Genomic DNA, 14,134 nt, shown 5'->3' with positions numbered 1-14,134 from the left:
GTTGGTCCTTATTCCAAATATTATATTATATTATATATCTCACAATTTCACTCGTGTTTCAGATTACTGGGGTTAAAACCTTCACTTAAAGCTCCCTTTCAACATTTGTTTCACCTCACAAATGTTTTAAAAGAACAGGAGATATTTCCTCAACCTAAAATTCACTGCAATTTCACTTTATTTGCATAGCTGCTTCCACTATCCTCTGTTAATTTTGATGTAAAACGTATCAGTGTGAGCAGATAACAAAACAAAACACTGAGAACTTATCCTTCTTTGGAAGAAAACCCTTCTATTCACTGTATTAAGTTCAGCTTTTTGCTGGACTTTCACTCAGGAGCCCTCCCTTGTGTGGAGTGATGGATGATACTTGACCTGACACTTTCATTGTACCAAGTAGATTTTTGGGCATTTTATCCAATAAAAAGTCAACATTTGAGTAAAAAGATGAAGTAAAGTACATAAACATGTAAAATTAGTTACCTTTATTCAGTTTGTGCAACCTGTACAGAAGATGTTATTCCAGGTATTTGGAAGGTACAACAATCTACACAATTCTGGCTAGGTCTTATTCATTTATGCAAGTCTGAAATGTTAACATCCAATCACAGCACGACTCAGGTTAAATGAGCATATGGCTTTAAATAATCTACGCAGTGAAGGAACAGAGACAGTGGTCGGACGATCACACAAATGTTTCCTTTTGTCACATCACCGGTAAGTGAAAAAGAATAAAAACATACCTACTATTGAGCATTAACTGCCATTTCATACATCAGTAAAAATGATTATTTATGTTGCATCCAACAGAAGTATCAAAACTGGCATTTCCTGTACTTGGTCCTTAATTTTGTCTGTGGGTATGACATTGGCAAAAAGAGATTGTGACTTATACCTGAAAATTGAAATGTGTTTTTTGACTAAAAACTATTAATTTCTTATGGCAACAAAAAAACAAACAAAAAGAAAGTCTGAATTTAAGTCATTTCAGTATTTAACTTTAAATGTTGTATTTAAAAAGGAAATACAAAGAAAACAAGAGGATTGGCGCTTGTTATGGCAAAGTTTAAAACTCTGCGATGGTTTATGTTGGTGTGAGGATTGATAAAACATGTGAATACAAACACTCTAGTTGCTGCTCTTAAAATGTAAGTAAAGTTTCATGATCACTGTCCAGATCCTTGAAACAAAACTTGATCTGGATTTCAAAAGTCTCCATTCCAAACTATGTTACAAAAGAAAAGATCAAACAATTTGTGAGGTCAGTGAACGAAGCATCAGCAGAAACGGAAAATAACCTACTAACTACGCATTCCTCGCATGACCATACTAATGATTTTACAACAAACACACATTTCTCTAGAACAAGTATTTAAACTCATGCGATATTTGACCCATGCCGGGCCTCAAGCAGGAAGTATTTCACACAATGTTCTCTGGTTGCACAATGAGAGAATATAGCTGAAAAAAAATAAAAATAAAAAGAATATCCTTCAGTTTCTTAAAACATCAACACCCAAGCACAAAAAGATACTTAAAGTTGCAGGGTGCACAGTATAATGTGCCTCACAACAGATCCTGGACCGCCATCTGCTTGTCCATCTACAAAAAGAGTGAAGTACAATGACATTAACTGTTGACAAAGAACAGTCATTTCTAATTAACACATGCAAGGAGCAACATTTGGGTAAAGGGGAAAAAATCCCATAACATTTAATGTTATTCTTGATATTATTTATTATTAAACTATTGTACATATTTAATTGGGAACTCTCAAATGGAAAACTGCTCCCTTTAATATACACACCTCTTTCAGCTTCTAGTTAGAATTCCTTTGCCTCACATTCTTGTCTTTGTGGTTGGTGGTAGAATTGCTCTTCCTGTAGAACGGAGTCAAACAAATCAGTGACAGAAAGACGACAAATTCAGAGACAATCAAGGTGCTACACCGTTCACTGGTACTTACAGAGGAGCAGATCCTGAGTCGTCATCTATGAACAATCAGTGGAAAAAGACAAAACGGAAAAGAAAAAAAAGAACGTGAGAAAAATAGAAGGTTACATTTGTGAGAGTGAGTAACACATGCGCCCTCCCCACAGATGATGGAAGGACATGTTATAACATAACATCCTCTGTAACATGAGGTCCAATGAGGTTATGATCAACTCCAACTAAACATGAACCGAAGCATGCCCGCCTGTTTCTGGCAATGAATGATACAACAAAATCCTCACATTAGTTTAAAAGCACACAATCAATATTGTGTGTAGAATGACACTCGACACAGTATGGTGCGTGTGTTTTAGTAAATCTGCAGCAGCATTTGAAAAATTGCCATTCACAAACTGTCCAGATGCAACCCTTAGCATCACAGAGGCTCATGCAATACAAGCAAAAGGACACCAAAGAACACTGCAGTGGCCACATTAAGATCAAAACAGTACAAGTCTTAAAAACTGGCGGAGATAAAACACACAACTCGGGCATGAATAGGGTCTGTGGTGACACCAGAGCAACAGCATGTATTCACAAGGTAAGGCAGAGAAGCCCATCTTTGTGGCCAAATGGTGAATGAGACACATAGAAAATGGTAAACTGGTCTGGAGAAGAGGGCTGTCTCTCATTTATCATGCACAGATTACAAGATGCAGAAGGCATGCAGACAAAATAGTGAAACCTCTCACTTTTCAACCTTTTCAATTTCATGACAAACCATTCCACTAGTTTAGTTCAAGTGTCTCAAGTTGACTCTTTCATTGGCTCAAACATGAATTAAAAAAATAAAATAAAAAATGAGGCCACAAATAAAGTGGAGAGAAAACAGCTGAATCTTGCTCTGTCTTTTTTTTTTGCCAGGCCAGTGAAAGAGTGAGCAAATATTTGAGCAGATTCCTCTTGTGTCTCTGGTGAACAAGGAAGCAGCTCATTCAAGCTCCCATAGCGTATTCCACGCGGTAATCCCAGCTCAACCACTTCAGTCTGACATGCAGTTTTGTTCACTTACCAAAATGCAAAATCAGCAGCGAACAGAGAAGTAAAAATGTAAATAATAAAAAATAATAATGTCTATCACAAACTGTTTACACAGAGGCCAATGCTGATTCTTTTAAAATGTAAATTATGAAAAAACCAAAAAAACAAAACAATAACGATACATATTGAATGCATGCCACCACATTGCTTACATCTCCACCTAAAAAGCTTGAATAATCTCCATGTTAATCCTCTCAGCGCACACTACTTCTACAGTTTATGGGCCCCATTTAGCTGATCTAAAGCGCATTGAGGAGTGCCCAACTCAGATTGTTGTGTAACATTTAAGACGACTCGTATCCACAGCATTACGTGTAAGACACCTCCGTACTTGGACTGGCAGCTGAGAATCAGGAGCGTGACAATTTTATCATGGTGGAGAGACAGAAGTACTGTCGCAGTTTTCTGTGTGCTTTTACGTGTGTGCTAATGAGCACATGGTCCTTAGCCGGTGGACCCTCTGCCCCCTCAACAACTCCATTACACTGCAAAGGATAAAGAAATGCACCGACATTCAAACTGCATTAACCTGATGAGAAGTGATGAAGCATGTCCCCGTTTGTGACACAAGCAGAGTGTATGCAGCGCATCTAATGCACTGCTTACATAACCGTTAAAATACTGTGCCATTCACTTAAGCCTTTTTTTAGTCAATGGCGTTCTGCTGCCTCAAGATGGCGATGTGCCAACATTGAGCCTGGTGACACCTCATTTTAAGACAAGCTCACCCACGAGTGCACTGATGAGCACAAGTACATTTGCTACCTACACAATGTGGGCGCTGGGCGTGAAAATGACAACTGCACTGGTTAGAAACTAGCAATAACACTTGCACTGCGGTTTGTGTGGGGGGTAAAATTGGGCCCTATGTGTTTTATTCTCTTATCACTTACAGTAAGCTAATTTAAACTGCTGTAGAAACATTGCTTCAGACAATGGCAACTCGCTGTTCAAAACATAAGGGCAATGTTTTCCAAATACAACTACTTTTCACATAAAATAGCAAATTGGCCACTAGGTTTTAGAGTTAATTGTGGCCAGTTGAAGTGTTCAGCTCCAGGTGTTCAAACAGCCTCACTGCTATAAAAATGTATATGAAACATTGTAAAATGAATGTTACGTTTTGGAAACTATAGGGGAAAAAAACTGTGGAATTGCCAATTTAAGTTACAAAGTAATAAAAATTCCTCTTCATGCTATTTTACATGTGATTAAAGTCCAGTGTGTAAGAGTGTAGATTCTAACAAAGAGGACTAACAAAGTGGACTTCATATCATTCATCATTACTTGTGTAAGCTTCCAGTTCAAAACACAAAAATGCACACTATGGCTGGTTTGTCCAGGATAGCAGCCTCTGCACAGCAAGGTTCTTACCTAAACTACACATAAAGGCATATTTTAAAGCCCCAAGAGCTATTATTAGTCTAAAATACACTACTGTATATAATATTTTTGCCAATAAACCCTCTTTAAAATGTTACACACTGGACCTTTAACTAACAAATGGATTTCAAATTATGTTCAACATTATGTGCTGACGACCTAGTGATTGTCTATGCAGTGGTGAATGAGAAGTTAGCTTATTACCACAGTACTAATGTCTGTCTGAACAGGACCTGACAGTTGATCTTATGTGTGGTGCTGTAGGTAACACCACGTACGTACCATCAGTGATCTCATCGGGCTTTCTCCTCTTTTCGTAGATGAAGATGATGGCCACCAAGATGATGACCTCAGCCACAATGCCAAGGAAGGGCCAGAGAGCAGCCAGGCGACTGCGGACACGCAGGTGGACCTTGTCGGTTTTTGTGCCAAGTTCATTGGTTCCAGAGCAGAAGTAGTCTCCAGCGTCTTCTTCGATGTTCAGCTCAGTGATGGTCAGACTGGTCTTGTTGGGAGTGCTCTTAATCTCGTATTTGTCACTAGTGCCGTTGATGATAGGCTGAGAGTTGTGTTGAAGGGACAGTTTTTCAGAATAAACAAAAAATACAACCATTCTGCATTATTTCCTGAGAATAATAATAGTGATTGTAAGGTTTAGTTTAAAGGTTTATGGTGAGAAAGATACATACCATTTTGACATCATTTTCCTCTTTGAACCAAGACCAGTCAGTGGGCAGTGGATAGCCATGGCTGTCACAGACCAATACAACCGCGTCATTCTCATTGCCATGCTCAGAGTGTTTGTGGGCAGAGACGTGGGGAAGAACTAGTGCATGGTGGGAAACATAAATCCAAAGTCAGAACTTTTGTGAATTAAATTAGCCATATTTAAACTTTTATCCATCATAGGCACTTTCACATAAAACAAAACCAGGTCCCACGAGTAAATGTGTAATTGATGTTTTCCTTTTTAAAATTCATATTCCTGTAACTCATAGGTCTAAATTTACCATAAATATCACATCTATAGTTTCTTTAATTAAATGTATAAATGACACCCAGTTTTCAACTCCCTTTGGCACATAATCAATTTATAGTCCGTGCACAGCACTATAGAAATAAAAGAACACTTAGTGTACAAACATGTAAAAATGTGATGCAAACACAGACATGAACATTTAAATGACAAAACTTACTTTTCACTTCAATCATCTGCTTCACCTCTGGCTCTGTCTGGAAAACACATTCATACTTCCCAGCAGAATGGTGGTTGATCTTGTCCAAACTATGTAAAGAGAACAATATAGAATTTGAGATCCACATGCGATAGGCAAATAAATCAGGTGTATTGATCTGTGCAGACCAACCAAGCTTGCAACTAAGCAGCTAGTGAATTGTAATGGATTCTCCTGAATACAATGTAATTTCCCTCTTTTTTTATAAAGTCCACATTATAAAGTAAAGAAATATCTTCACAGCTCAATTAAAGCTCCAGATCTGTGGGTAGGGATGTATCGGTCTGATATCAGCCAAAAACCGAGTATTGGATTATATCGGACTGCCTCTAAAATGTCCAATATAAGCCCTCCGATACAAACAGTCCATTCCGCTCCAGCACTTCCATCCAGCAGCGCCCGTTGTGCATCTGCAGGGCTGGGCTCCGGGTTTACCTGTGGGACGTGTCACTCACCCTGTGTGGGTTGGGCTAAACCAAAGTAGTGAAAACAAGGGGGGTGTTCTCTGAAGACACACTGTTACCTGTGAAACAGGGGTGCTCTGAAAACCCCTCCATTAGCACTTGGTACTTTCCTCCTGATGAAATTAACCATAGACTGTATAAAATTAACATGGCAAAAAAATCAAATATTCTTATGTTGAAGGTTAAAATTTACGTAACCCATTGGTTAATAATAAATGGGTCGGTTTTTCTCATATCTACTGTTGCTGACTATTGTTCTCCGTTTAAGTAATATCACTTGATCAAGCCTATTCCACACTACAAAATAAGTAAGTATGATTTGTGCCGATATCATATCGGATCGATATCTGTATCGGCCAATACTCAAGGCTGCAATATCGGTATCGCACCGGAAGTGAAAAAGTTGTATCAGGACATCCCTACCTGTGGGTGAACAAAAAGCTGCTTGTCCAAATGTTCAAACTTCCCCTTGCAATAACGATCACACTTTTGTTTGATGCTGCTGTCCCGTACAGTCCTGCCCACTCTCTCTAATGAGGAATTAAGGTCAGGGCAAGTGAGCACAGTGCTAGGGGCGCTTATCCCTGCTGCCAACACAACTGGCAAAGCTGCATATCTACACGGTCCATCTCTCTGCTAATCGAGAGCAGTGAATACCCGAATGGTGCCCCTAGCTATGCAGCTGATGGAGGCAGCAAGAGAGGAGAGAGAAAGGGGCAGGATGAGATAAGCGAAAAAGAAGGAAATCTGTTAAGGCAGAGGAAGAAATGAAAAGAAAGTGTAGCTCTTTCAAGGGCGAGGAGAGGTAAACAGCTTATATAACAGTAACGCTCTGTCAATATTTAATTCAGAACATGGGTAATGGAAGAATTACAGCGCACTAGGTTTGCTATTTTCTTATGCCGTTCGTTCAATCTGCTACTAATCAGAAAATACAATAAAAGACGTGCATAACCATCGAATGATGAGTGCCTTTATTGTACCACAGGGGCTGCAGGGCAGATATGCCCACATGACACACTTTGGTGGCTGTAGCTACTTACCTCAGAGACGTAAATGGAGCAGAATCGGAGGACTCTGACTTTTCAATTGTTTTGCCATTGAGCACCCAGTAGGATCCTTTGATGGGAAGACTGGAGTCTGTCAGGTTGCAGCTGAGAACTGCAGAGGTCTGATTGGTGACCTCTGAAGGGTCAGTAATGATGTTCGGGGCTTTGGATAAACAGAAAAAGATAATTATTTTCCACCCTTTTCCAAACTGAAAAAAGGCTTGTTGACATTTAACATTTTATAATGTTTAAACGTGTATTTCAAGGCATCTCTTGAAAAGAACCCATCATTAATTTTTCCTTTCTCTCTTGACACTCAACCATTTCTTCACAGAAATCAATAATTTGATGGTCAGTGACACAAACAAGCTCTTTGTATTCTCACTTTAACTTTAGGCAAGGTTTATAGAGATCTGTGAATTCACCTTGTTTAATTGTACCTCAATTATGTTTTCCATCACTGGGTTGTAAATACTGGTTAGGACTCGACAAGTAAGCATTGTAGAGACAATTGTTGAGTGCCGAGTGGCCACAGGAATAAATCTGTTCTTAGAATAAAGGAACACCGGGTGACAGGTTCTGTCCTGATGCACAGAGCTACAAACCAAGTGGAAAGACGTCCCAATATAGAAACATCTTTCCGACAAACATGGGAGTAGAGGGACATTTAGGAGCTGTACTGAAAGCTAATACATCTACAAGAGGTCAAAGGAAAGAGACATTTTAAAAATAACATGCAGAGACAGAGACCAAAGGGGGGGAAAGACAGGTCGTCGACCATTTCGCTGCCAAGCACATGATAAAGGTAACAATGGAATATTTAAGTTTTAAATCAGGTAAAGAACAAAAACTGTATAATACTGGAGCACAGGGCAGACAGATGCCGAATGGCTGAAAATGTGGCTTTAATAATTTGTTGCCATCTTCTGTACCAAAAGAACAGTAGAATACAAGAGACAGGAATGGTCTGCAAGCATAAATAAAAGGGGCATTGTGAGTGGTAATTAAGGAAAAGCAATAATTAGTATTAGCAAAATCATTGCCATTTATAATTCCTTATAAATGGTTATAATAATTTCATACAGGAAGAATTTACATATTTCCAACCCTATGACCAGTATTACTGCAGCTAAACCTTTGAAATAGTGCCTAAGCTTTGAAACTTGGCAAAGAAGGCATCAGATTTAAGACATGTTCTGTGTCTGGGAATACAGGATTTGGAGGGCGGCTCTACCACACCGTACGACCAGGTTCAAACGCTACTACGGGACAAATTAAGACCTTTAGGAGAGAAAAGGGAGCGTACACTGGACGAAGCAGGATAGAGGGGTTTTTGGAGGGAAAGGCATGGGAGCCAAGTGTAATGGGGGCGGAATGTCCAGTTTACTAATTTGGAGAGAATAGCCAAGCTACTTTGACTGGCATCTCTGCCACTCACTTTCAATCACAATAATGTTTGCCTGTGAGCGGATCCACTTGATTTTTGGCGTCTTCTTCAGTTCATTGCGGTCAGGATCGTTGGAAGCACGGCACTCATACATGCCCGAGTCCTCGAGGGTGAGGCTAGTGAGGTGAATGGTGCTGGCTGCGTGTTCTACATACGTGGCATATAGCTGCACACGGTCATCCCGTGCTCCATCAAAGAGCTGGGTGAAGTTCTCGTTGGGCTCCTCACCCGCTATAAACCACCACTGTACCTCAGGGATGGGGTTTCCGATCACTTCGCAGTGCAGTTCTGCACTGTCATTGATCAGCTTCATCCGAGACAGGGGAGACTTGATAAACCCGGCTGAGCACCGTTAACAATCGGTACAGCAGGCAGAGGGTTTAAGAGTTGTTAAATTTAATGGATTTAAAGCAAGCCAGTGAGTTTGTTGGTGATAACAGGCAGCGATGGTAGAAAGATAAAGCAAAAAAGGACAAAGAAAAAAAGAGAGACAATGTTAATAAAACACAACATTAAATGAAAAATGAAAGTAAGCACACAGAAAAGGTTCAGATCAGAGCAACAGTTTTACCCAGTTACTATGGGAAATATTTTACTACTGCTGCTGCTCTGACCCATTCAGAAAAAATAATATGCAACATAAAATGTTATTAGGGATGACCCAGATTTGGTTCCAATTTAATGGCCACATCTCGTACATCTACCAATGTACAGCAGCCTGATGGATACAAGGTTTTAGGGCTGGAACTAATGATTATTTCCAGGAACGATTAATCTGTCGACTATTTTCTTGATTCATAAATTAGTTATTTGGGCCATGACATGTTGAAAAATGTTGATTAGTCTTTTCCAAACTTCAAATGATGTTCTTAAATTATTTTGTAACACAAACTAAAATAATTCAGTTTGAATGATTTCTTTGTTATGGGGTAAAGAAACCAGAAAATAATTAGTAATTCATTAATTAAGAAGGTGAAAAGTGTGCTGGCTTGTTTTCATCATTATAAAAAACTCAAATTGATGATTTCAAAAAAGAAGTAATTGATTCATATTCAATTCAACAACCATGTTGCATTTTTAGTGGTCTGGTTGCATCTTGGAGGCTGGAGTTTGTGTTGAATCTTATTTAAACGTTGTAGAGTTTGTAATATTCAACACCACAGGCTTAAGAACTAGATATATGCTGTGGACTATGTTTTGAGACATCCCTGAAAACAGAATAAAACAGGACATAAAAAGCAAGTGATTGAAATGAAAAAAAGAAGAAAAGAAAAACTCACAAGAAATTAAATCAACAGTGAATGGAGTGTAGGATTTACACTAAGAAGTTTGGGCCGATAGAATTGTTTTCAGTGAGCCTAGAATAACATGATAACAGTGGTTGGTGTGTTAAAGCAAATGGTCACATCACAAGCACAAGTTTCTCAAGATATCCCATAGAAGATGAAATCAAGGCACATGACATCAACATACGCAGAAGTCACCAAGTCCAGTCTCAACTTATCAGTATTAAACGTGTTTACATGGGAAAAAAAACATGTTTAGCACAATGCACAATGAACGTAGACATTTAGCTATGAAACTTAAATGTTTGCTTTTAATGGGTAATGTAAATTAGATTTTTTTCCCAATGCTACTGAAAGTTCTCCACCGTGCTAGTAATTTTAATTAGGCAGTCAACTCCAGAGAGTGTGGACAAGTAGCTGTGTCACACACATTATCTTAAGGCTATGGATTTTTTGTTTTTCCCAGTATTGGGACTTTACTTAACTGTACGCACAGCAGGCAGAATCGATAGACAGTTTTGTTAACAAGAGCCTCTGTTACAAGTCCACAAATATATGGTCATGTTTCTGTTTAGAATAGCTTCCCCCTGATTACCTACAGAAGGTCTCTTTCACAGCACATACCGTTTGAAAGATCAAATTTAAATATAGACTAGGCCACAGTCCTTCCTGTGATTTGATGTAAACCAGGTGACTCTTGTTAGTGCAAGAATCCCCTCTGTAACATGAGAATAACCCACATGTTTTCAGACAAAATGCCACGGACACCGTTCCACGCTTATTTACAGCAAATAAAGGGCTTAAACAGTACACATAAAAGGCCTAGATAGGAGTCATTTTACCCTATTGTAAAATATTGACTTTTTATATGCAATTTTGAGATGGAATATAATTAGTTCATAACAAAGAGTGGCAAAAAGGGCCACACTGTGGAGGTACATGGTTTATCTTCTTCATATGAAGTTTGTTTGCATTTGTTTTACTCAACTAGCTGGTTGAAAACGAACTTCTCCTGTCGGAATGTAATCAGTCTTTTGACAAATGAAAGGGTGTACACACCATGCAAACCATACACCACTTTCAATACTGATGGAACCAAGTATGTAGAAATGTGCACAGTGGACAGGAAAGGCTTGTATAATGCAATATCCTTTTCTATAGAAGATGGATGCCATAATCCCAACATGATCAAATACTGTACATGAAACACTGAGATGAACTCATTGTTTTTTCATTACAGCCCTGTTTTAGTCAGTAAAGGTCAATGTTTGGAAAAACAATATTTTCTGAAGTAGAGTAGGGGCTATTAATTTGTGCAACATGTACCATCTGCCATTTTATGGTGTTGCTTAAAATAGTACAAGTGCAAGTAATTTGCATATGACCATGTTAGATGTCTGCTGTTGTACTGCAAACTAATAATTGTACTAAACGTGAAGAAAGTGAGAGTGAGTCACCCAGGAAATTGAAGTGGAATCATTTTGCAAAAAATCCCTATGACTAAACATGACATGGTGCTAAGTGTAAGTAGCTAAGTGTTTAAAACAACTTTGAGACCCAAGATCAACACCATCTGGCTGTAAATTGTTCAGTCAAATGACTCTTTATTGAATTGTGGTGCACAACCGGTCCGTTTCACATTTTGCAAAGAAAACAAACATAGCAGAATATTTATTTCTCCCCCTGACAGAAACCACTTATTATAAGAATGTCTAATCTGGAATGTAAAAGAATGACACTGTTGCTGCATTACAGGTTAAGCAGGTCAAGTCTCAAAATACAGCTCACAGACAAAAACAAGAGTCTGTATTCTATATTCAATACTACTACCCAAACTGGGATAAAGATCAAGAAATGAACATAGGTATAAAAAAATGGCTTTCCCCATTTTCCCCCCACACTAAGCCTAGCCTACTTGTCTGCCTCGCAACCTACTTTCTAAAGTTAAACTAGAGAAGCTGAATTATCCAACTACTCTGCCCTCGAGACGCTTTTGAAAAAGCAGGAAAGATTTGATTAGCACAAAATAGCCTACAAGCAAAGTAAACAATAAAGCAAAGTGTTATACTTTAGAATGAACACTGAAAAAAAATGGTAAAATGTTTAATGATAAGATAAGTTATTAATAAATAAATTATCATCAAAGGATGAAAGCATCTGTGGTTCAGTATTAAAAATCTGTATTGTTCATAATGAATTTAGAGGCAAGGAAAAACATAAAGTGGCATCACAGTCATTTCGTAAAAGCAGTCACAGTTAGGTCCCCACATTTTTGGTGCTGAAACCCGGGAGCAGGGACAGAAGATTACTATAGAAAATAGCCCATAGCTGTGATTAACAAATCGATAACGGACTGTACGAAATGCTGGAGCATTAACAGAGGCTAAAAGTGTGGCAATATACAAGTGGACAATTGAGGAGTAAACTTGCAGAGATAATGTTAGTCATGATCGCCTGCAAGAGCTACTGTCCATGTTGACTGTAAGAGAAATTAATCTCTAGGAATTGGAACGCAATTAACAGCTACTGCAAAGCTGACATACGCCTGGTGACACAAACAGAAAATCAATTACTGATCACTGGCGCCTAGTAAACAGCACTGATTCTTTGAGGGATAAAGTCTGTCAATGGTGACCCAAGTCGACAAACTATCAGGAAGTAGGATTAGTGGTTAGTAACCCTCCCCAAAGAAAATTCACAAATGGTGAATGTGCTGCGGCCTTCTCTACATGTGAACTTGAGTTACGCCCTGCTTCTGCTTAATATTTTGTGGTAGGAACATGCATGCACATACTAATATTGTACATGTGCTTATTGTTGCCTGCTTTTTGTGTGCGGATGTTACTAAAATTTACACTGTAGTTCCTTGCTCTTTTGTGTTGTCATTTAAACTGTATTATTGCTGTTAACATGGTACATTGTATTTCTGTGTAAATTGCAACTTCAGTCTTGCAACTGGTGTAAATCTCTTTCATCATCGGTGGGTGGACTTTAATTACTCATAGCCACGTTCTTCTAACAATAGGTGTCATTCCATGGATACAAGCACAATGTCACAATAATACCGCAAAAAACGCAATACAGTTGACATATTGAAAAATTTTCGAATCGTGGAATTTGAACGTTAAACAAACAAAATGGTGCCCAATTTAAAGCAGATGAGACACCAGGTAATAATTTAATCGCAGCAGGACGCCAACTACAGTTAGGTGTGCGTGAAATCCAACGTTACAAGACTGTGTTCTTATGAGCGATACTATTGTGAAAGATGTACCAAAGGACTAAAAATACAGCAACCCTTGATAGGCTTTTCTACAAAAACAAGACGATTCTACGCTGGATAGAAGCAGGAACCCTCTGTCGTGTTACGCAACAGCAACTTTGACATAAACGTTACGAACAAAACATTTTTTTAAACCACCATCGATCGATGATTGGTGAACTTTAAATGTGCCTGGTGTAAAACACAGACATGAAGCGGATTCTGAGACCTAACATCCGACGGTGATGCGGCCACGGAAGGGCCACAACAGCTATGGCAAATTAGCAAAATGTTTAGTTAGCATGACCGCTAACGCCTGACACACAGCTACAGTCAATGCGGCGGTTTATTACCGACATTATATATATTGTTATATATCATAATAGATGACAGTAAAAACACAACTGTCACAAGGCTACAATAGTCTGAATGAACATGGACAATGATAGTCAGGGTAAAGTCTAACATCTCCGACCAAACATGGCTGACATCTTACCTGTGGATGCATTCACTCGCCAACAGCTCAGCAGAAGGGCACTGAGCGCCCACAGTAACTTCATGGTTAATAATTTACGACACACTAAATGGTCAAATAAATACAGTGCCAAAAACTAGCAGACCGAGTCTTCTCCCTCCTAACCTCGTTCGTTTAGCGAACTTCCACTGGTGGATGCGGGAATAAATGTCCGACGGAAGAGCTGATGGACTTGCTTGTCCTCTACAAGCTCACGCACACGCCCTGATCAGCACGTACACGTGACGTATAACGCAGGGGCGTGGTCACATCAAACGTTGGTCTTCTTGTACAAACCTGTTTAGCTCATTTAATGGTTTTAAGTGTTATATAAGTAAGACAACGCGTTTAAAGATGAAACATTTTGAAAAGTTTAATACGTTTTCACGGTAGAGACAGAAGCCATTTTGACAGGTCACAGAAGTAACATGAACTTAACAGAGCCATCGTTATGGAAATAA

At 38.9% G+C, this 14,134-nt stretch overlaps 1 protein-coding gene across 1 annotated transcript; it reads right to left on the bottom strand.

Annotated features, from left to right (window-relative positions):
• Positions 1-470: 470 nt before the first annotated feature.
• Positions 471-13,885, bottom strand: bsg (basigin). Its single transcript, XM_058637786.1, has 8 exons — positions 13,656-13,885; positions 7,159-7,327; positions 5,613-5,701; positions 5,106-5,242; positions 4,699-4,975; positions 1,967-1,991; positions 1,808-1,880; positions 471-1,602 (listed from the first exon to the last, which is right to left on the bottom strand). Exons 1-7 carry the CDS (start codon positions 13,717-13,719, stop codon positions 1,820-1,822), a joined length of 822 nt encoding a protein of 273 aa, XP_058493769.1. The 5' UTR covers positions 13,720-13,885; the 3' UTR covers positions 471-1,602; positions 1,808-1,819.
• Between the last annotated feature and the right edge of the window lie 249 nt (positions 13,886-14,134).

The sequence above is a fragment of the Solea solea genome, chromosome 9, assembly GCF_958295425.1.
Source record: "Solea solea chromosome 9, fSolSol10.1, whole genome shotgun sequence".
In the NCBI taxonomy this organism is placed as follows: domain Eukaryota; kingdom Metazoa; phylum Chordata; class Actinopteri; order Pleuronectiformes; family Soleidae; genus Solea; species Solea solea.
Note: the sequence above shows the minus strand (reverse complement) of the source record. Positions and strands in the feature narration are given on the sequence as shown.

Excerpts from the sequence above, each read along its gene's own strand:
- bsg (XM_058637786.1), bottom strand. The coding sequence starts at position 13,719 with ATGAAGTTACTGTGGGCGCTCAGTGCCCTTCTGCTGAGCTGTTGGCGA. Across the intron at positions 7,328-13,655 it reads GCGAGTGAATGCATCCACAG|CCCCGAACATCATTACTGAC; the intron begins GTAAGATGTCAG and ends GTTTATCCAAAG. Across the intron at positions 5,702-7,158 it reads GCTCCATTTACGTCTCTGAG|TTTGGACAAGATCAACCACC; the intron begins GTAAGTAGCTAC and ends CTCTTTACATAG.